General features: G+C 25.6%; 4 protein-coding genes across 4 annotated transcripts; 3 read left to right on the forward strand and 1 right to left on the reverse strand.

Moving 5' to 3' along the window:
* The first annotated feature begins 114 nt into the window (after nt 1-114).
* Nucleotides 115-1933, forward strand: LOC112602685 (splicing factor 3B subunit 6). The gene is made up of 4 exons (XM_025350891.1): nt 115-218; nt 319-437; nt 1568-1697; nt 1764-1933. Exons 1-4 carry the CDS (start codon nt 186-188, stop codon nt 1854-1856), a joined length of 375 nt encoding a protein of 124 aa, XP_025206676.1. The 5' UTR covers nt 115-185; the 3' UTR covers nt 1857-1933.
* A 1615-nt stretch (nt 1934-3548) lies between these two features.
* Nucleotides 3549-12512, forward strand: LOC112602572 (major facilitator superfamily domain-containing protein 12-like). Its single transcript, XM_025350721.1, has 9 exons — nt 3549-3881; nt 4729-5040; nt 7988-8071; nt 8198-8393; nt 8651-8774; nt 8955-9308; nt 11457-11568; nt 12101-12251; nt 12326-12512. Exons 2-9 carry the CDS (start codon nt 4770-4772, stop codon nt 12459-12461), a joined length of 1428 nt encoding a protein of 475 aa, XP_025206506.1. The 5' UTR covers nt 3549-3881; nt 4729-4769; the 3' UTR covers nt 12462-12512.
* A 55-nt stretch (nt 12513-12567) lies between these two features.
* Nucleotides 12568-15394, reverse strand: LOC112602573 (39S ribosomal protein L35, mitochondrial). Its single transcript, XM_025350722.1, has 4 exons — nt 15161-15394; nt 13930-14125; nt 13196-13303; nt 12568-12880 (listed from the first exon to the last, which is right to left on the reverse strand). The coding sequence occupies exons 1-4, from the start codon at nt 15192-15194 to the stop codon at nt 12649-12651; spliced, it is 570 nt and encodes a 189-aa protein (XP_025206507.1). The 5' UTR covers nt 15195-15394; the 3' UTR covers nt 12568-12648.
* Nucleotides 15395-17806: 2412 nt separating this feature from the next.
* Nucleotides 17807-23904, forward strand: LOC112602629 (tubulin-specific chaperone D). Its single transcript, XM_025350807.1, has 16 exons — nt 17807-17961; nt 19273-19642; nt 19710-19885; nt 20046-20184; nt 20254-20452; nt 20515-20725; nt 20804-20952; nt 21011-21240; nt 21318-21563; nt 21627-21957; nt 22048-22410; nt 22483-22616; nt 22712-22863; nt 22926-23118; nt 23188-23505; nt 23562-23904. The coding sequence occupies exons 2-16, from the start codon at nt 19274-19276 to the stop codon at nt 23850-23852; spliced, it is 3501 nt and encodes a 1166-aa protein (XP_025206592.1). The 5' UTR covers nt 17807-17961; nt 19273; the 3' UTR covers nt 23853-23904.
* Nucleotides 23905-23907: the final 3 nt, after the last annotated feature.

The raw sequence follows: 23907 nt of genomic DNA on the forward strand, positions 1-23907 counted from the left end.
TGTAAAAATGTGAATTGTGAATTGTGATAGTACTAATTAATAATTTTAAGCTGAAAATACTGAATAATATCAATACTATTGTTTACTTTTTTCCAAATAATAAAATACAATTTATACTTTATAGTATATAATAAAATATTAATTTTGGATCTTTGATTTTGTGTAGTATATATTAAAAAATAAAAATGGCTCTCGCTAGTATGCAAAGGAAAACTAATGTGAGTAAAATTAATTACATAGTTTCAAGCTTTAAAATATTTTTTGTTTATTATTGTATAGAATTTTTGTTTAATGATTTGTTTTAATTATTTATTTCAGGTTCGATTGCCTCCAGAAATTAATAGAGTTCTTTATATAAGAAACTTACCTTATAAAATAACAGCTGAAGAAATGTATGATATTTTTGGAAAATATGGTGCCATTCGTCAAATTAGAGTGTATGTCTTCTATAACTATAATTTTATTAATTCTTGATAAAAAAATATTTGTTTGTATTTGTTAGGAGTAATTAATTAATTAATTTCATTTTTAAAATTAAAAGCTCTAGTACCTAACATTTGTTTTGTTCTGTATTACTTAAAAGAGGCATATGCAGTACATAGGGTTCTACCACTTCTTGCCAAAAGTTTTTTTTTCTACTAAAAAATGTTTTTATCATCATATTAAATACACATAGTTGATTAATTGCTTATTATTTTCAATAAATATAAAATAAATTGAAAAGTTGTTATAAAATAGTTTTAATTGTTAACTTATAAAAATTATTATTATAATAATTGTTTTATTTATCACACCTTAAAGATAACCTAGGTTAAATACTCTAAACAGTCTAAACAAATGTAATCTAAATTCAAGATCAACTTTATATTTGTTTGTAACTATTTATCTAAAAATTGTTTAGTTTAAAATTATTCCAATAAATAATATACTTAAATGCTATTTTATAATCACAAAATTATTTTGTTTTAAATTTGAAAAACTAATCTATTACTTGTGGATTATTGTTTTTATAATGTTATTTGTAAGATATATAAAAATTGGCATTTTAAATAACTTTTGAATTTTAATGTTGGTGCTTTTTAGTTAGGTACAAGTTATGTTGTGTAGTTTACTAACAGATACATGATTAATTTTAAATAAAAACCATTACCAAACTGAAATCTTACTTATGCTACTCTTACTAAAGTCTTTGCATCCTGACTGCGATGCTCACTTTTAATGCAAAACTCATAAAATGTATATAATTTTTAATTACTTTTTATTTATTATTTTATTATTATTATGATCACAATAGCCTTTATATAGAATGGAATTTGAAATATCAATTAAATTATTATAAAATACATTTATAGAGATGTGTCTTATTTTTCCATTGTATCAAAAAATCAAATACATTCTTAAACTTTGCAAAATTTTATGTATTATATTATTTTACTATTTATATTGCACTGTAATGTAATTATTTAAATGTTCTAATCTAATGCACTCGTGTTAAGTTTTTAAAAGTTTAATGCTATAAATTTTGTTTTTATCTAATATTTAGTTAATTATTATTTTTATTTTATAGAGGCAATACTCCAGATACAAGAGGAACAGCATTTGTAGTATATGAAGATATATTTGATGCAAAAAATGCTTGTGATCACTTATCTGGATTCAATGTGTGCAATCGATACTTAGTGGTCTTATATTATCAGGTATTATTTTCATTTGTATTGTTTGTAAAAATGTTGTATTAATATACTGTGTTTTATATTGTTTAGTCTACCAAAGCATTTAAAAAATTGGATACAGACAAGAAGAAAGCAGAATTAGAAAAAGTTAAAATGAAATATGGCCTTAGTGAAGAAAATTAGAACTGAACTAATTAATTTTATCTGCAAATACTGTTTAAAGACATATAATGTTTATGGTATTAATTAACTTTAACCGAATATGTATATAAATTTAAATTAAGTATAAAAATTTGCTTACATTTGTAATTATAATTTTGATATATTTTATTTTAAATGTATTCAACTATAATAATAGTCTATTATAGACTAGTAATTATAGTAGTCTGAAACTGTATGTGATCATTATGTCATTAAAAGTTAAGACAAAGTTTATTTTACAATGTATTAATACCTAACAATATATTATACCAATAATTACATGATTAAAATTATTAATATTCATGATTTAGTTTAATTGTATCCTCAAATTATTATCTAAATTTTTTATTGGTAATGATTAGTAAAAACTAATGATTCAAGCTATCATATATAGATTTAAATTTTGAGATGTGTCTTTAGACATAAATACCTGTGTTAATTATAAAATACTTTTATACCTCAACCTGAGGATAATAAATTTTATAAGATACTATTAGATGCTAGATAAATGTTCTTGATTCATCAATCATTAAAAAGACCAGCATCATAAACGTTTTGAATTAAATTTGACTGCTGAATAGTGGAGTAGTAGTATTCAACCATTTAGCATTATCATATAATTTAATCGTGAAATTGTAAAAATTATGAAAAAACGACAAAATGTTTTTGATTTAAAATATTTAAATCTTTTTGATCTATGAGAGAATTAGGGCAGGTTTTTGAAGTACAAGTGTAATTGTTTTAAGAAAGTAAAAACAACATAGATAGCTAAGTATAAGGTACCTATTATAAAACTATTAAAATTCCAACCAACGATTTACGACCAACATAATATAGATACATTAAGTGGTGACTTGAATTCTTAAACAGTACTAGAATATGGGCAGATTGCGTGGATGATATTCTAAACAAATATTATCATCAAAAATAGTTTTGGAAAGACTATGGCTACAAATCTAATAGTATTTATCGTCATCCATAGACAGTGGTAGTAAGGTAATATAAATGTGTATTAATGTGCGCGCATACACATATATCTATATTATTTTATATTTAAGTGTTATTAGTTATAACCATTGGCGTTCCCAGGGAGGGGGGGGCAAGACGGAGCACTTGCCTCCCTTAGAATTTTAAATTTGTTACCTAATTGTAATAATGACGAAAAACAATAATGTTCAGTAAATAAAATGTATAATAACAATCCTTAATGTAATAATGTATAAAAAATCTTCATTTATTTTTTAAATTAATTTTGCCTCTCCCTAGAAATATGTTTGGGGACGCCCATAGTTATAACTTATAACTTAAGATTTTTATAATAATAAATGCGACGTATACATTATTTTCTATATAGACGTATTATTGTATATTTGTACATGATATATTATGACGTGTGGTGAACCCTAAAGAAGCCGAAGAAGCCGGACGCGACCAGTAGTGCCGCTACAACTATACGTCTATACTGTATGAGCTGGTCGTGACCGTCGGCCCCACCACACACGACTACACACGACTAACTCGGACACTATTAACTACGGGCGTAGGTACCACTTACCTACCTACACTTGTAATAATATTGTATGTACATTATTATTATATATCTAGTTTTATGTACATTTTGGTTCGGGTTACATCACAACAAGTCGGTGGAACCGCGCGGGCTTCCATCACCGAAGAAACCCGTCGAAAGCCGCAACTCAGTGTTTGTCGGTGGTTCGTGCAGCATGGTCAGCTTGCTTTTTTTCCCGATAATCGTTAATAACGACATAATTGTATGCCTGCGGATAATATAATATTTAAATATCGTAATCGCCATCGTTTCCGCGTGTTATAAATCGGTTGGTGTACCAATTGTACATAGTTTATACTATATCGGCACCGAGAGACGACCGATAGATGTTATATACCTACTAAAATACCCGAGGTCTGAAGTTCATGTGCATCTGCGTGGAGGAAAAGTGCCAATAACATAATACGGTTTAAACTTTATTATAATGCGTATTTCAGGTACCTACGTACATGTTTATATATTTATTTATCGTAAATTAAACATTACCTATGCATGTAACTACTTATATAATTATACATGATATATCGTTAAATCGCATGGGGGATAAAAACAATTTCTATGTGTTATTCGAATCAATGATAGATCCAAAGAAGCGAGAGGAAAAGAATTTTCCCTTAGGGATCACCGCATTCTTATATAATTTCACTTTTTTAAGAAATACTTAATCTTTACATATTAATACCTAATTAAATAAATTATAAATTATAAGTAAAAATAACTAGGTATGCATTTATAAATTTATTACAAGTCTTGAATTTAAAATTTTTTTAATAAATACAGTATTTATTAATTATTTCTAGATATCTATTACATAATATTTGTATTTTATTATATTTTATTAACTATAACTTTACCTTTACCTATTTATTTATTACTATATTTAAGCACAAAAATAAGAGAAATTTAAAGTTATAGTATTATAGAATACTTAAACTAATTAATTTTTTGTTTGTTTATTATATAATAATACAATAAACAAAGTCTTGCAAATGTTGTGACATAAAAATTGTTTGAGAATTTTATTGGTTCTTACGCAATCGTCGATATTTTTGTCATACAAGTGCTCAACATTTGGAAGACCCTGCAATATTAAATTTTAACCATATCAATATGATAATTCAAAAATACGCTCATATGATAGATTTGATTATATTTATAAAATACACTTACATTTAAATAAATACTCCCCCCACAGATCTTCACTCTAGTCTCTAGATTTTTCCCTAGTTCAAACATGTAAATTCATATTTTTAATTTGAATTTGATTGTAACCAATAATCACAGTTAGGTTTGATACGACTCGATAATAACAATCGTTATACACGATGATGGATCGGTGCGAGAATTGCGGTGATGAATACGAACGGTTGCTGAGTGAAGAGGATGACCATTCGTCAGCGGCCGAGGATCAATTATTCAACGAACGCATGCTGCATCATCGTCAGCTGCCCGTGGATATCAGTCGTCGCGTTGCCTATGGCTTTGGACACGTGTTCAACGACATCACTGCGGCCATTTGGTTCTCTTATACCATGGTGTTCATGCAAAACGTTGTTGGTGTGCCCGCAACCACCGCTGGATTTTTGCTATTTTTTGGCTAGTATTTGCACGATACATAATAATAAATAATCATACTACAAGTATATTATATATCTGCCTGACTTCATTACACACACATTATGTGTTTATATTTAAATAATGAAACGCGTATTATTGAGTAATAAATCAAAAATAGGTATTAATTTAAAACTTATAGGTGGTAGAAGAAAGTCAAACATTTATCTGTTCATGACGATAAGCTTATTGCTGAGATGTGACCGTTAACTTTAAGACGTTAATAAAATAATATGTTAAAATAACTAAACAATCGAACTGTAATCAAACAAAACACAATAATAACAATATAAATGCGTGTGTTAAGCGCAAAGTTAATTGGGTGCTAGGTAGTTTTGACCAAGTATAAAATACAGCTCTAAAATTGATTTAATTTTTAATAACTAGGTACCTATTTTATTTTCTGTAACCAAAATGGCAACTCTGTATAACAAAATGATAATTGTGAGCCCCTCTTTAAAATTCACATTTTAAAGAAATCTTTCTTAATGTGCATTTTATTTTAAAATAAAATTAATGAAACCATATGATGAAAAATCTATATTTTTCATACACCTAATTACTTTAAAATTTGAACTTCAAATCTTTATAAAAAAATGTTGACTATATGTATTCGAACTACTTTAAGAATAACCTAGGTCACTTGTTAAATTTTTAAGCATTTTAAAAATGAACAAAATTTGTATTGATATAAGTCATAAATTCATGAACACTGCTACTTAATTTATTTTATAATATTATATATCTTCTATCTATACACACACATTCTGTTCTATTGAGCTTTTCTTATTATTCCTACTATTAATAAATAAAATAGTAAAACATTTCAAATGTCTAAAAACAAATTTTTAAAAAGCCAAAATATTCTAGGTAGAATTTTGTTTACAATGTGAGGTACCTATAATACCGATAAAAATTGGCATGTGATTGCATGTGTGATCTGGCTCACTCTAATTAATCTGAAGTTGAGATATACACAGTCACACAGATATATAGGTACACCTTAAACTAAATAAACGAGTTTAGATTGCCTATTGGACTAACCATGTTCGATTAGCATTTGCAATAATGACTGAAAACTAGTGAAGCGTTTCAACAATTTTTTTACGTTTAAAATGAACACACTGAAATATACAAAAAACGCCAAGTCAATTTTTGATATCAACATAACAAAACCAGTTTACTCCTTAAAAATTACATAGGTATTAGTTTTTACACATTTTGTTACTCTAATTTAACTAGTATCTTCAAAAATATGCATACACTAATAGTCTTATAAAAAAATAACAAATGTTCTTTTATGTATCTTAATACTTATCATTTCAATGAAAAAATTGGAATCATTGGCGTGCTGAAACATTTTTTTTTTTTTTTTTAAGCTAAACACAGATGTACTAATACTGGAGTGTAGTTATGAGGGGGACAATTCATTTTGAGAACAAAGCTAGCAAATTTTAGCAACTTGTGTTGAACTCTTTCGAGTGAGTAATAAAATGTAGCCGCCGAAGGGTTCTAGAGGATTAGAGTAGCCATTCGTCTTGAATTTCCTGAACGTTACCTATTTAGTAGTTCATGTCTTTACGTCCCAGACAAATTTATCAGGATACCGATTTGTACGAGTTTTGGACTATTGCTTAGTTATGTACTATTATGTACCAGAATTTAAAATTGTTTTCATAATTCTTTTACTTACTAAGTTACCGGTTTAATTTTGATCAAAACCTTATCGTAAATATCAGTTATTATAACCATATTTTATGATGAACGTTGGAACGTACGACGATAATAGTAATAATCGCTTTCTGAATTTAGCCAATATTCTGCCTTCAATTTCTGACTACATTAATTTCAAGTAGGGTAAAAATCATGTTATGATTTTTAAATTTCGAGAACTATGATTACGATTTACGAAAGATATTATTAATATGTATTTAATATAATGTACCTATAGTTTATTAGTTTGTACATCAGTACGCATTTATTTACTGACAATACTAGTTCAGTCGTCGTATGTAAGTGACATCTACTAACAGTTTTGTACGATTTATACTTAATAGTACCGTAGTTTTCTCTAGATCATTTTTTTTACGTAGTGACTATACCGCATAAAAGATTATCATTTTAGTAAAAAGTTGCAAGATAATTTTCCATTAATTAAAAAAAAATAAAGCTATTGACGATTTCAATGTACAGTGTACAACATTCCATTAATATTTCTATTATTATTTGTAATCATTTATACTTTTGATGTACCGGATTTCTTAAAATTTAATCTGGCCACCCTACAGAGGAGGATAGACCTATATTCTAAAATAAGTTTGACGAATGCACAGTTTAAAAGCCTTTAGTGACGTATACAGTTTAAACTCGTATGCACTCGTTTTTAAAAACTTAAGGTTTTTAGTTTTATACAACAAACATCTCAACAAGCTCTAACAGATTAGAGGAAGCTAAATGTAGGATGTGGATAAAATCTAAGTCATAGACTAAACCATTAGGTGATAAAATAAGATTATAATTAATAGTTTACGTAAACATATGAGTTTCTGGCATAAGTAAAAGTTATGGAATTACATTTATAATAAATCTTAGATTTATAGTAAAAGCACTAGTCTGTTTAAATCATTATATGAGTTAATACGAAGATAATATTTTAATAATTATTATATTGTACACACATAAAAATAAATTCTAGAAATTTAAAATAAAATATCCGGAATGAAAAAAAATAACGCAAATATACCCATAGCCCTAGGTTTAATAATTAATATTACGTTGTATTGTTGTAGTTTAAGTAAATATAACTATAATATTATGATCTATTATAAAAACAATTAATTGACATTTATTGATTATTTTAGTCATTTTTTCATTTTTGTACGTATAAGTTACATCGTGCATTATTTATAAACTAATTTTGTAAGTGCAGGTCAAACTGTAGACGCAATAGCAACACCGTTTGTGGGAATTATGGTTGACAAATTTGGAAAAAAGAAAAATTGGGTGCTGTTAGGTAAATATGACTTTACCTAATATATGTAAGCATAATATAAATGTATTTTTGTTAATAACTTTTATAATTAAATATTATTAGTTATTACATAAGTTAGAATTAATTAAACATTCACATAATTTCTAGGCACTGTGATGGAAGCCATAAGTTTTCCGTTAATATATTACGTTTGGAATCTACCGATTTTCATAATTACCTTGATTTATATTTGCGCGATATTAACATTTCAAATCGCCTGGGCTCTTGTCCAAATTTCTCATTTGTCGTTGATACCAGAACTAACTGATTTATCTTTAGAGAGAGGCAAATTAACATCAACAAGGTGCGTTTGATATAATTTATTATATAATTATTTGTTATACAAGATATTTTAGATATTTAATATTATATATGAATAACCGTTACACATATTATATAGGTAGCGGTTAATTAATCATTCATCGCCCAATAAGCGAGAAAATAATATTATTTTCATTATTAGAGCCACCTATAACTTATATAGTCACCTGGGTATATAATATTATACCTAGGTATCACGTGATACCTACGTCATATCTAATTTAAATTTTGTATTTTTAGATACGTATTCACAGTGTCCACGAATATTTTAATGTTCCTCATTGCTTGGTTAGTGTTTAGAGGTATACGGAATAACGGAAATGTGGGTAGTCTCATTGGTCCTAATGACTCAGAAAAATTTCAAGTTAGTTTTTAAATAAATCGAAAGTAAACAATACCTACTACACCCATATTATTATAATTCTATTCACTTAAAACGAATAAATTGTAATACATATCATTTTATACTATATATAAACCATGTGTTTATTGATTTGTCTATGTATTTACTATTTATTTATGTAATTTATAATCTTATGTTTAGATGTTAGCATTAATTGCTACTGCGATTGGAGTGTTTTCTGCGTTTATTTTCCACGGGTTGCTGAAAACCCCGCGAAATATTAATAAGAAACTGATGTACAGGCAGAATCGACAGATAAATTTCAATAAAATATTAAAATTTTGTACAAATGTTCACCTGTATCAAGTGGCTATTGTGTTTACGACTTGTAAGCTACTGATAAATATAGCTCTAATTTATATACCACTTTTTATCAATGAATCGGCTATTGACGAATCTGGTACCATAGCTAGCGTACCGTTAATGGCGTATATGTCTTCTTTGATCACATCTATTGGCGTGGAATATGTTAAACCGTGTTTTAAATCTGATAAAGTAAGTTCAAATAGTATTTTATATTAAGATGAGAGTAAAATATTATTAAAACGATTTACAAGCTGTATAATATGGTAATCATATACATGAATAAATTATATATATATAATATAAAACAAATAATAAGGCTATAATAGTATAATACAATAACCTATATTGGTTATTACAATTTACAAACTGTTCTTAAAAAAGGGAAAAAAGGAGTAAAGGTTCATTATTAGTCAATATGCACTGCTATTCTATTCCTTTTTCTCTTAAAAATAATTTAAAAACCAAAACTCCTCGGCTTTAGGTACCTACCGGGTACTATTATCAATAAAGAGAGCATTATGATTTATGATTTATGAGTGTTATTTAAAAGTAGAGTATAAACGTCATAATATAAGTAATAGCAAAAATCTCAAATCCTCATGGTTAATATTTTTTAATTATATTAAACTGACTAAAATTATTCGAGAAAAAATTGTTGTTATTTGTTTAACTGATTTATTTTTTCAAAATTTGAATATCAAACACTAATATATATATAAAAAAAAAGTGACAAGTAGTACCGCTCTGCTGTACAGACTACAGAGATGTCGATTTAGGTGACTGATCAGTGATCAATGTTTTAAATTTGAATCAATAATACATTCGATATTGATATATTAATATCATCGTATATGAAAAATTATATAGAGCGAGGACGATCTATCAATCGATGATATCACTAAATATATTTCATGTCATATTTTTTAATATTACTATTATGTAAATACGATAAAGTAATTTAGATATTATACAATAAGTAATTCAGTAGGATGAATTAATTTTTACTAAAAACATTGCACTTGAAAATATTGTGTTTAAAATACAATAACATTACTTCATAAAATTTGTATGTCCAATGTCTATTGTCCGTATGAATAATGTTTTTGAACAAAATAATCATAATTATAGTTTAAATATGTAATTTCATCCAAGATTAAACTTAAAATATCTATAAAAAAAATTAGACATTTAGTTACTTTTTTTTTTGTTAATTTTAATATGAAATACTTAAGGAACTTTGTACTAAATTTTCAAGCCTTAAATTTAAAAATTGTACTTTTTATAAAACTTTTACTGTAAGACCATTTACAAATTGTTGTGATTTGGAAGAATTTTATCAAAATTTGAATTTAAAATACTTTTATAAGAATCAATTGTGCCTTTATATTTAAAATATTTTTAAAAATCTATATTAAAATATTCTGTGAGATCTCATATTAAATTTTCAAGCTTTTAAGGTTTTAACTAAGCAAGAAATAGTAATCAAAATCTATAGAAAAAAACTAAAAAAAAATTGAAAATGTCTATAAATAACTCAAAAAAAGATGAAATATTTTGAAAATGTTATCATTTAAAATTTTGGTGAGAATTTTGAGTTTCTTAAGGTTTACGTTTATTAATTACAACAATATATCAAAAATATTTTGAAGAGAAATAGTTATGCAAGATTAAGTAAATTTTGAAAGATACTGAAATATTTTTATCTTTGATTCAATTTCCTACAATACATGATTCCCAAAGTTGATTATTATACTACTTTTTTTTTTTTCGATAAATAATTAGTAAATAATATCTATAAATTATCATTTATTTTAGTGAATACACAGTAAGTAAAATCTATGCCCACTACTAGACTTTACTACTAAGTAGTAAAAACTTACTTAGAATTAGGGTTCTTATAATATTTTCTTAACATAAGCAATCTAGATAAATCACTTACTTATCCCATATTACAGTCATTTCCATTCTAAATGATACCTAAGGTGAAGATAAGTTTAGTAAGACTGTGCTTTTAGGTTTAAGAATGTATAGCAATTAAATGTAGGATTAATGTATTGATGTATTGTATAACTTGGATTTAGGTGAATATTTAAATAAAAATATGTACCTATTAATCCAATACTAATTTTAATTAAATAAATTTAATTCAATAAACAAAAAATTTCAAAAAAATAATTCTATGCAATATATATATTAGTATGATATTCTTGATTACAAAACAATTTAGAAAATGTTAACAAAAAAAATAAAATGTTTGAATCTCCCAAGAAATTATATACTTATTATTGTATTAATTAATAATGTATCATTTAGGGTAATATTTGTTTATGTGTTTAGGTGATTTTTACAATTGGAAGTGTAATATCAATTTTTGGATCATTATTGGTATTCTTCAATCCTAATAATGAATTGACTTATCGCTACTTATGTTTAGCTGCTGTATGCTTTGGTAATACATTTTTAATTATTAAATAAAGTAAATATTAAAGTATATTATACTCAGCTGACAACAGAATACATTTATACAACGGTTTTTATAATGTATGTATTATGCAATGTATAATTTATTGTATTCACATTTTTTAAATATTATTTTTAAGGTACATATTTAACCATATTTCCATTTTGGTCTTGAAAAAATCTGTATAAGTTTTTATTAAATGCATAATATACATACCATTTTATTTTAAGCTGGAAGGTTAAATAATTGTACATAATTATATTATAATTGTTATTTAAGTACAGTAAGTTAGTAAATAATACATTTTCACAAAAGCAGGTCCAACCTTTTTCTAAATTATAATTAAGATTTAAACAGTGAATTATGTGTATTTTGTTTGTATGATATTGTTTTAAGAACCATTATAATTAAACATATTATTTGTATCTATAATATTTAAATATTAAATAATTATATAATTATTAAGATTAAAGTTATAAAAATATTAACTATTTAATTTTATTTACTATTTATTTCTTAGGTTCAGGAAGTGCAATAACTTCAGTGTTGAGCCTTAGTGTTACTGCAAACCTTATTGGAAATAATACTGATTGCGGAGCTTTCATATATAGTTCTGTCACATTTTCTGACAAATTGATTAATGGTTTAGTTATCATTGGAATAGAATTCATGTAAGGAGTTAAACAAATTGTATTTTATCTTGAACAATTAATGAAAATTTAATTTTTTTTTTTTTTTTGTTTAGGAAATGCACAGATTTGGAAAAATGTTCACATTATTATAGAGATGTTTTGGCATTTAGCAGTGGATCACTTGCACTCATTGGTTTATTAGTGTTTTTAACAATACCAATAACTCTTATAAAAACAACAAAGAGTTAGTTAAATTAAATTTTACAAGTAAAATATGTTCCTTTGTTATTTTTAGGGTTTAAAAATATTTTGATTATTATAGTAGATGATATTAAGTAAAAACATATAATTTGAATATAATTTATAAATTATATATTTATGACGTGTTAATTCTATATTTCTTACAACTCATTAAATATATTACGATTGTTTTATACTAAGGTATTGGAGTTTTTCTAGTTAACGGAAATTCTTCTCTATCATGGTAAGGTTCATATGGATCATCTGGATAAAACCTCCTCTTCTTCCAATATTTTGTAGTCATTTTATCTAAAAGAGTAGACTGTTTGGCGTTACAGAATACATGTTGTCTCAGTCTTCGTTTTCTAGCAGCTGGTTTTTTCCACATCTTCTTTTGTCGTCCACATTTAGTTCGAATCCATATACCCCTAAAAAATGTATATAGTACATTAACGTTAAACAAAAAAATATGTTGAAATAAATGGTGCATTATTTTTATTTTGAGTTTCAAATATTTATTTTAATGTAATTAAAAAAAAAAATACCTTGATATATTAAAAATATATTCAGTCTGAATTAAGTAAATTTATAAATTTTGAATAAAATAATGATAAAATATAATTTAAACACCTGTATTAGTATATTTCAAAAACTAAAAATTAAAAATTAGATAGATAAAGAATAATATAGTTTAAATTCATAAATTATAATTAAGTAAAAAAGATAAATATTTAAAGAATTACCATCCTAAACGATAAAATCGATCAATAACTGTTTTAACAGTTTTCCTTTTCCCTTTCTTTAATGAAAATTTGGTTAGGTTTCTGTTTTGTTGAAGATTGAAATCAAGCCTAAAATAAGATACATTTGTTAATAAGCACAATACAAGTATAGTAACTTTAAATAATTATTATAAATTTAATTAATAATAATTTTTACTCAATAATATAATATATTCTGATATTGTCGAATTCTTTGTAAAGAATTTTTAAACATGTTTACACAGTCTCATATAAATTTATTCTTTAGCGAGGATAGATATTTATCCAATATAATCAGATCACACTTCTAAAATTGGTTTTCTGAATAAATCTTATCAAAATGTAAGCCAGGTTATTGTTGGAATAATGAACTGATGCTTCCAAAACCATGACACTCAACTCACATTTTCCATATCCATTGCCACCACAAAAACTGGCTGTCTGAAGTCTTACACAGTATACTAATATAAATGTTAGTATGTATATAGTATTTTGTTATACAGTGTAAGTTTAGTTGGAAGCATTATAGGTTGTAAATCAAATCTTAAGTACTATTAGTTTTAAATTTTGACAAAAATTAATTCCTATATTACTTCACAAATTAATTTAATAATTAATAAATAATCAATAACATAAATTTCTATTTCTCAGTTATGCTTGATCTTCTAATATGCTATAAATTTAAATTATATAAATTATATATAGGTAGCACTTACATTAAATTAGGATGAGCAATAGATGTATTCTTGTTCAAAATTCCTTCAGTTGATTTAAAATTGGAGGATAAAATGGACGAATAGAACCTATTTGTTTGAAAATTGGTAAAGCTCTTGTTTACAGAACTAAATAAATTATACCCTGTAGTTTTACTTGGAACATTCTCTATTTGTAGCCGCATAAGGCGAACACTTCCTGAAAATATAAAATATTATTAGCCATATCTTAACACCAACTATATTTTTGCTTATTTTGATAGTTTTTATTTTTATTGAAACGACATAGTGGTAACCACTGACAATTAATCATTGGATAATATACTCAAAATTGGCACAAATACCTAGTATTTTATAAACAAAATAACACGGAAGTAATTGAGAAGAGGACATTTTGTTTTTTGTTTTTATTTTTTTCTTCATATTTAAGTATTTTTTTAAGAGTTTATAATATTAAGTTATTAAAATTCTAAGATTTAAGAATAAATTTATAGTGGAGAGATTAGAATACTATAAATCAATATAATGGAACATAAATTTTTATAGCATAACACAGTAAGTCCTAAAAAGTGAGATGAATATACTATATATGTTTCAATACTTCTCCATTCTATAGTTTTTTTTTAATAACTTTGTAACAAATATAATATAAACTTAAAAGGACACTATACCAACAATAGTTGTCTCCATAATATTATTATTTTTTGTTTGTAATATTATTACAAACATACAACATAACAAATTTGCATATAATAGAACTTATTCTATGTTGTTAGCTTCAATATTAGAGTGAATTAACTTAGTATTAAAGTAAGAAGTAAAAACGTTATCTGTGCTTAAGCATTATCTTCTTTTTAAATATTTTAATTTTTAACTCGTAATAATTACAATATTTAGATCTGCTTAAAAATTAAAATATCAATAACAGCCAACACTTAAGCATAGATGTTCTTATCTTTAACTTTGATATAAGGTTAATTATACTCTATTTTTAAAGCTAACAAGACATAATGGGTTCAACTGAATTAAAATTTGCTATTTTATATCTGTATGTTAGTAAGACAAAAACAAAACATGAGGGTAAAAAATGTTTTTAATAGGTTTCTACTAATTTAGTACAATTTAGTTATGATGAATTGATGATAAATGTTCAATACCTAGATATATCTAAATTCTTAAACAAACATTTAAGTTTAAAATATTCTATCAAATATTAATAGATTATATTACTAACCGGATAAAATAGAACTACAGGCTCGTCTAAACATGATTTTGATAATTATTGTGATTGTTACTAATAAACTAGGTAATAATTATATTACATACTTAAAAGTTTAAATAATGGTTAATTAAAAAACTAAGTAAACTGAGGTATGACCCTAACTGATAATAACTGAGAAATAGTACAATCGTCAATCACTATTCACTATTCAGTATTCAGTATTCAGTATTCACTACAATCCATAGAAAATACCAATGGTACGATCACGATTTATGATATTTTTTTTGATAATAGTTGTACCTCTCATTATCACTTCTTGATAAGATGGTAACCGTAATATAACAAATTTAATTGCCTAAGTATAACTTATAAGGAGTTCATAAATATATTTATATTCAAGATTCAAATCTCACAATTGGATAATAATTATAATAAATCTTCATATTTGTTTTATTTTTTCAAATTATTCTATGAAGCACTGATAATAGTATTTAACTTATTAAAGTATAAACTAGATCAAAAATACTGTCAGAAATCTTCTTTAATAAGTTGATGTTTGGAGGATATTTTCTAAATTTCCAAATAATTAATTGCAGTCTGTAGATAATATTATTATATTAAATATTATATACATAGGCATCCTCTGGTATAATTAAGATGGTACACTTGTCCCCCTAGAATTTAAAATCTAATAGTCCAAACATTATTTACCACAACAGAATTATCTAACAAATTTTAAAATATTTGTTTTATATAAAACTTATATTTTATCGTAGTATTTGAGTGGTCACTTGGCAATTGATCGCTATTCGCTGCACAAAAATACAATATTATTTAATATTATTAAAATAATATAGATATAAATTAGTTAGTTATTTTATCTAAACTTTACAATTTACGATAGACCATTGAACTAATTTAGTGTAGGTACTTGTCGTACAAGCTCAACTGCAATTATACAAGTACAAGAGAATTTTCAAAACATTTTATTTCGATAATGACGAATTTAAAATCATTATCAAATAATTAAGTACATTTAAATTCGAATATAAGACAATGAGATCATTACTTATATTCTGCAGCCTCAAATTCATCATTATTGATTTCTATAATTATTATGGCGAAATACAGTGCTATTTTAAAACCTGTGACAAATATGTTATAAGGTGTGACAAAACATCTCAATATAAAATCAGCTAACATATTAATTCATAACTAAAATTATTTGTTAATTGTCAAAATAATACTGATACAATTTTCAAACATCATTTAACGATGTTAAATTAATTTATATTGCTTAAAATTTTATCATTACATGTCCCAGAGTAGTAAAAAAATTATTCACTAAGAGCAAATTATGAAATTGAAAGTTGTAACGATTATTATCGAGTATGTAGGTTAGGTTAGGTTAGGTATCAATTTACTATATCTTAAAAGAATGTTTTAAAAAAGAAAATGATAATGCTTTTTAAATTAAAATATTTCGACCAAACAGTTTAAAAAAATAATATTTTTGAGAGTATTAGTTACCCATGTAATGTATATAATTAATCATATAGTAATGACTAATGAGCATTTAACATTTTTCTATTGCATGTACTTCAATACATTTTGTGGAGTGGACCTGCAGGGTTTAATAAAAAAATATTAATAGTGAAGTGAATTGAAGTGTAATTTTCATTGCGTCGTTATTACTTACGAAAAGTGTATGACAGCTATGTACACCTTGTAGGAATGAATGTATTATGTATAGTACACATAATGACATAAACTAGGTATATTATAATATATTAAATACTAAACAAAAGAAACTTTTATACAAATTTTTTGTTTTTATAATATATGTTAATTAGTAATTAGAACATTAAACTAGTTTGCATATTTTATAAGAATACATATCTTTGTATCTTATATGTATAAAAGAACAGCCCTTTTTTATGTTCTTATATTTTGTGACGATACTATTTAAGATTTTTCAATTTTTTTTCACCGAGTTGTATCAAATAACTCCTTTGAGGGATCATTAAATTTTTGTTTTATTTATAATTCAGCTACTACTATTGTTTAGCACTTGATAAAATTAAGTAAAATTTAGAGAAAGCACAAATTACACAACGGGTGAAGTCGGGTAGTTCAGCTAGTTATAAATAATACGTATTTCAAAGCTATAATTTAATATACTTTTTACTTGAACAAGTGGAATATCTTAAAAATAATATGTTATTGTATATTATTTTTTACTTTTTTTTTTTAATTTAAATTTTTAGGTGAGTTATAAGAATGTAAAATATTGCAATTTAAAATAAACCTATGTCTGTGGGACTCTGTGTGGGAGCTTACTTCACGGACATTCCTTTCACTAGTTGTTTATTCATTCGTATTCGTGGTTAGAACCACGAGGTCGGAAGTTGGAACACAGATATATATATATATATATATATATATCTGTGGGTTGGAACAAGTATACTGTAGAACAAAGGTAGTAATTAAGTTTCGGACATAAGTTTATGACGTTTACATTTTATTTATGATAATAAAATATCTGTTATGTGATAAGCACTGATAACTGAACGGTGTGTTAATTAATAAATAAATAATAGTTTATTCTTGAGACAACATTTTAAAATCGTTTTGAAAGTTATCGAGTTTTTACTACTCTCTATGGTTTTAATTATTTCGTTAATTTTACATTTTTATTTCAAGTTATTAGTAGGTAATATATTACATGCTACACATTTGAATATTATTTTGTGTAACTATTATGAGTAAAACTGTGATTTGAACAAAAAAAATAATATCATTTAACTTTTAAGGTAATTTTAAACATATATTTTTACCTATTTAATATATTTTAATTAAATTATTAGTAAATCAGCATTTATTCCAAAACTAAATTCATCATAATTAATTTGAAGATTAATATAATTTAGATAGCTTATGAAGTAATTGCTTCATAACTAAGCCATGACTTTTTATATAAAATAATAAAATATGTTTTATTTTACTTATATTATAATAAACATAATATTTTCTTAGTTTTAATAAGTAAATAATATACTAATTTATTTTATAATTTTATCATAGATTTATAAATGTATTATATAGAAATATAGGTTAAAGATGCAGATACATAGTTATATTGTATATAAATATTAAAATATAGTAGTACAAACAAATGTCTATCTTTTTGTTATTATATTCTTGAAAAATAACTAACAATGATTGATGCAGTAACTTATAAGATAATTCACCAAACATACTCATTCTCAGAGATTATTCACTTAAATTTTTTTGGAGATGCATTAATTTGTTTAACAATTTGCAGTAACAAAGGGAGTTTCTTATTTGAAATAAAGACATTTTTATCACCACATAACATTTCTTAAATGGTATAAAAAAGTGTTTTCTAACCTATGGGGGTTACATTTTTTTGATAAGTCACAGGCATATTTTAAGATTAAATTACATAGTTATATTCTATGGTTATACTGAATCTCAGGCTATGATTATTATTCAAATTTTTTTTTTAATATACTTGAAAATTGAAAATTTTAATTGAAATATTATTTATAATCAAGTTACATTTGTTAACTTGAAATTTTTAGTATGCAAATTTAGTTTTATTTATCAACGAGAACATTTTTAGTTTTTATAAATATTTAATTTTGACATCCCAAATATTTTTCCTTTTCTTTATATATTTATTACAAAAATATATATGAAATACTTTTAATGATTAAAATATACTGAATATATATTTGTTGTTATTAGCTTATAATAAATAATATATTCAATACAATATTAGAGTGAAACTTGTATGGCTTAAAACCCGATTGGTAGATTTTGTATGACATTACAGCAAAAAATAACAAAAGTATTACAATGAAACTAAAAAAAAATTTGGTTGTTTCACAGAAGAAAGGTCTAATTGTGGGTTGCAAAATCAACAAGCTTGGGAAATATTTGTTAAGTCTTAAAAATCATAACTTTAATTAAAGCATTATTTAAGGATATGGGGGAATGCTTGATGAATTTCCCTGTATAATAACATAATACACATTATAATTTTATTGTGTAAATGTCATTCTTATAATAATCTTGTAATAATTTATCATATTTCATAGAATGGTTCTGCCCGTTAATTCCATGTCAGATTCATTAGATGATACCAGTGAAGGTGTTGGATTGGGTTGCTGTTTAGTATTGTTTACAGAATGGAAACAAATTCTTGACTTTATTGATGAATTACCAGAAATCTATTCAAATGAGAGTCAAAGTGAAAATTCATATGAAAAATTCAAGTATATACTTACACAATACACAGAACAACCTCATTTAATTGATCCATATTTGTGTGAAATACTTGGAAAAATTTTGTCCATTGTACGTGATAATTCAAAACCATCACTACTAAAGCATAAGGCATTTCGTTATTTGTTCTTAGTGGTTAGTGTTAGAGGTTATAAAGTTGTTTTGCAAAATTTACCACATGAGGTAAGTTTACAAGTATTCAAGAACTATATGATTGTGTTAAAATATTAATAATTGTTATATATTTTAGGTATCTGACCTAGAAAAAGTTTTAAAAATGTTAGAGGAACAAAATGAATCTGATCATGACTCTTGGGAAACTCGTTATTGTCTTTTGTTATGGCTATCTATTATTGTTATCATACCATTTGATATGCGTAAACTAGATGGAACCATGCACATAGAGCGTAAAACTACTTTACAAAGGTTTTTAAAATGACTATATACTCAGCTTAAAAAAATATTTTTGGTGCTTGTCTATAATTAAATCTATCTAAATGGTTTACTATTTGTTTAGGTTGCCAATATTTTTTTTTTTTATTAAAAATAATTCTATATTTTACCTAAACTTATTTTCAAAATATAGATTAGTTGATGTGGTCATGACATATTTGAGTTCTGGTGATGCTTGTAGAGATATGGCTACAGTTTTAGCAACTCGCCTATTTACTCGATCAGATGTTAAGGAATCACATCTTCCAATTTTTTTGGATTGGGTTAAACTGGTATTTATTTAAAAACCATTTGATTAAAATATATTCCTTGTATAGATATTAAAATGTGTACATATATAGAAAATATCAGATGAAAAAGCAACTCGATGGGAGAGACTAGGTGCAATGAGCAGCATTGCTGCTATTTTTAAAGCTGCCAGACGAGAAGATGCTCAAAAATTTGTAGAAGACATTTTTGAATGCCTAAAACTGTCAAAATGTAAAAGTGATACTTTGAGATTAACACGGAAATATTATATGAAAATTGTTCAAAGAGCTGGTTTGTGCTTTGTTATTTTTACACTTGGTAAAATCAATAAAATTATTAACTGATTTTCTAAGGTTTAACATTACTAAAAGTACGAATTGCAACATGGCGTTATGATCGTGGTACTAGATCATTAGAACAGAATTTATTAAGTACAGAACCACGTCAAATTGAAACCAAAAATGTTCTAATTACTGAAGAAGATGATGATGAAATTCCTCCACTTTTAGAAGACATTATTCAAGAATTAATAGAAGGATTGAAAGATACCGATATTATTGTCAGGTAAGCTTAATAATAGTTTATTTTAAAATTCACGTTTTATTATATACGGAGCTGTTATACATTCTTTTTTTTTTAAAGATATTCGGCTGCTAAAGGAGTAGGTCGAATTACTGGTCGTTTATCAAAGACATATGGTAATGAAGTAGTAAATGCTGTGTTAAGTATGTTAAGTCCTGAAGAAAATGATAATGCATGGCATGGAGGATGTTTAGCACTTGCTGAATTGGGTATGTTTAAACATAACATTTTTAATTATAAAAATATAATTTTTTAATTATTTTTAAGGTCGTCGTGGTTTACTTCTCAGTGAAAATTTACCTCTTGTTGTACCTGCTGTTATTAAAGCTTTGGTGTATGATGAACCTAAGGGTTATACATCAGTTGGATCACATATTAGAGATGCTGCATGTTATGTTTGTTGGTCTTTTGCAAGAGCATTTAGTACTAATGACATTCAGCCATATGTCGAAGAAATCGCTGGTGCATTATTAGCAGTTGCTTGTTATGACAGAGAAGTAAATAAAAAATTTAAAATGTGTTTGAATTATGTATAATGATTGTTGATAATTATTTATAACTATTTATAATTCAGTTAACATGCCGTAGAGCAGCTTCAGCAGCGTTTCAAGAAAATGTTGGTCGTCAGGGTAAATTTCCACATGGAATTGATATTGTGACAGCAGCTGATTATTTTTCAGTTGGTATGCGTAATAATGCTTATTTAGAAGTAAGCATTTTTATTGCTCAGTACAAAGAGTACGATAAACTTTTAATCAAACATCTATTAGAAAAGAAAATAGTTCATTGGGACACATCAATTCGTGAATTGGCTGCAATGGTATGTATGATGTATATTTTTTTTTAATATGAAATAGTATAAAATACATAAATGTATTCCTAGGCTTTGGGAAGACTTGTAGAATTAAAACCATCAATAGCTAAAGAATCAATTTTCCCAGAATTACTATTATTAACAGAAACATCAAACATTAACAAACGACATGGAGGTGTTATGGCTATTGGAGAAGTATTAAATGGGATATCCAAGACTTTTGATCCTAATGTTGAATTAGGAGAAGAACTGCTAGAGAAAATAATTAATCTTGTTCTTAACTTGAAAAATCATGGAAAATTAAAAGGCATCAGTAGTGAGTTAGTAAAAATGGCATGTTGTCACCTTATTAAACTCATATCTACAAGTAACATAATTGTTAAAGACAAACAAATTATAGGTATGATTCATTTAAATAGTTGTCAATTGAAACAAACACAGTTTAGTTATCAAAAAAACTATTATTATTAATTCCTTATGTCTTATTTAGATGAATGGAGATTATTGCTAGAAGATTGTTTGTCAAATGAAATGTTAGATTTACGAAATAAGGCTGCACAAGCCATTTGTCCTTTATTTGAAAAATATTATACCCCTGATTCATCTGATACTGGTATTATAATCAATACATATGTACAAAAATTGTCTTCAAATCATATGATGGAACGTATTGGTTATAGCCTAGCATTGGGTTCATTACCTTCTTCATTTATGAATAATTATATCCTATTGATATTGAAAGGTCTCATAGACTGTACTAAAATAACTCGATTAACAATCAAGTGGGCTGAATCTCGAAAAGATGCTGTAATTGCTATAACAAAAATTTGGTCCAAACTGATCTCTACACCTAGTATGTTCCAATTTAATTTTTAATTTTTATGATAATTTATTCAATATTTTTATTATGTTATGTACGCTACAGGTTATGTGGATAACTGTATAAAACATTCAAATGCAATTTTACATTGTTTATTAGACTGTGCTTTAGAGTATACTATGGATCATCGAGGTGATGTTGGTGTTTGGGTAAGAGAAGCTGCCATCAATAGTTTAGAGGTATTAGCATTTACTATTTCATTACTATTTCATATTTTATTTTAAAGTATGCATCATTATGTTGTTTCTTATTAATGTACAATTATTTACATTAGGTAGTAGTATTGAATCTGACTGATATTCAACCTAGCATACTAGATGAAAATACAATGAAACAAATTATGTGTGCTCTAGTAAGACAAGGTGTTGATCGAATAGATAAAATTCGAGGACTTTCATGTATGGTTTTAACAAAGTTATTGCACAGGTTAGAAAGAAAATATTTATAATTATATTATTAAATTAACATAACTCCAAATGTTTTTATAGGAAAGAAAATATTGTTCCTAATATTGCTCATCGAAACGAACTTGAAAAATTGTTTAGAAAAAAAGATTCATTTAATTGGTTCACAGAATCTGACTCTTTTTCTGTAATGGTGAAATTTTTAAGTATGCCTGAATACAAGTACCCTGTTTTGGTTGGTCTATTAGTTTGTATTGGAGGTGTTTCAGAAAGTCTAGTTAGTATTTTTTATTTATCATACCATATTTTCATTTCATTAATTATTATTTTATGTTTAATTATTAAGGTGAAAGAAGCTTGTCATAATTTCTCTGAGCACATGAAATCTATTACTGATGATGAATTTGAAAATTTATGCAATGACATTATTGCTGTATGGGGTGGTAAAGTAGCTGAAGTTGATGCTGATGAACGAATTCATCAGTGTATATTAATGTCTATTGAACGACTGGCTACAGCTGGAGCATTTAAAGATCAATTTGAACGTAATGAGTCTGAATTTGCCGCTAATATATTAACACTTGTAAAAAAAGAAGCGGTTTCTTCTAAAGGAGGCTCTACCAAATTGACATCATGCGTTGAATTGCTTTGTCATATAGTACAGGTAATAATAATTTAATATATCTTATTGAAAATAAGTTAAATACTTATTTGTTTTAGGTTCCTGGACAAGTTGGAATACGTTCAATGACTCAACTATCAATATTTTTAGCACATAGATTTGCTTGGTTACGAAAAGTGGTTGCAGCTCGGCTAGTAGAAGTTTTAATTGTGTATTCAGATAGGTTTGGTGTATCAGATGAAAATATAAACAAAGTCGTTGAATTACTTGAAGAATTTGATTGGCAAGACTCTAGTGTAGAAAAAGTAAGAGCAGAACGTAACAAAATTTGTGGTCTTCTTAATGTACCCATTCCAAAGGTTGTTGTAAAAACTAATAATTTGCACTGATAGTTCTATAAATGTATTTATTTTTTTTTATTATTTATACTAACTAAATTAACTT

Source organism: Melanaphis sacchari, unplaced genomic scaffold, assembly GCF_002803265.2.
Source record: "Melanaphis sacchari strain LSU unplaced genomic scaffold, SCAv2.0 Contig8_pilon_pilon, whole genome shotgun sequence".
NCBI lineage: Eukaryota > Metazoa > Arthropoda > Insecta > Hemiptera > Aphididae > Melanaphis > Melanaphis sacchari.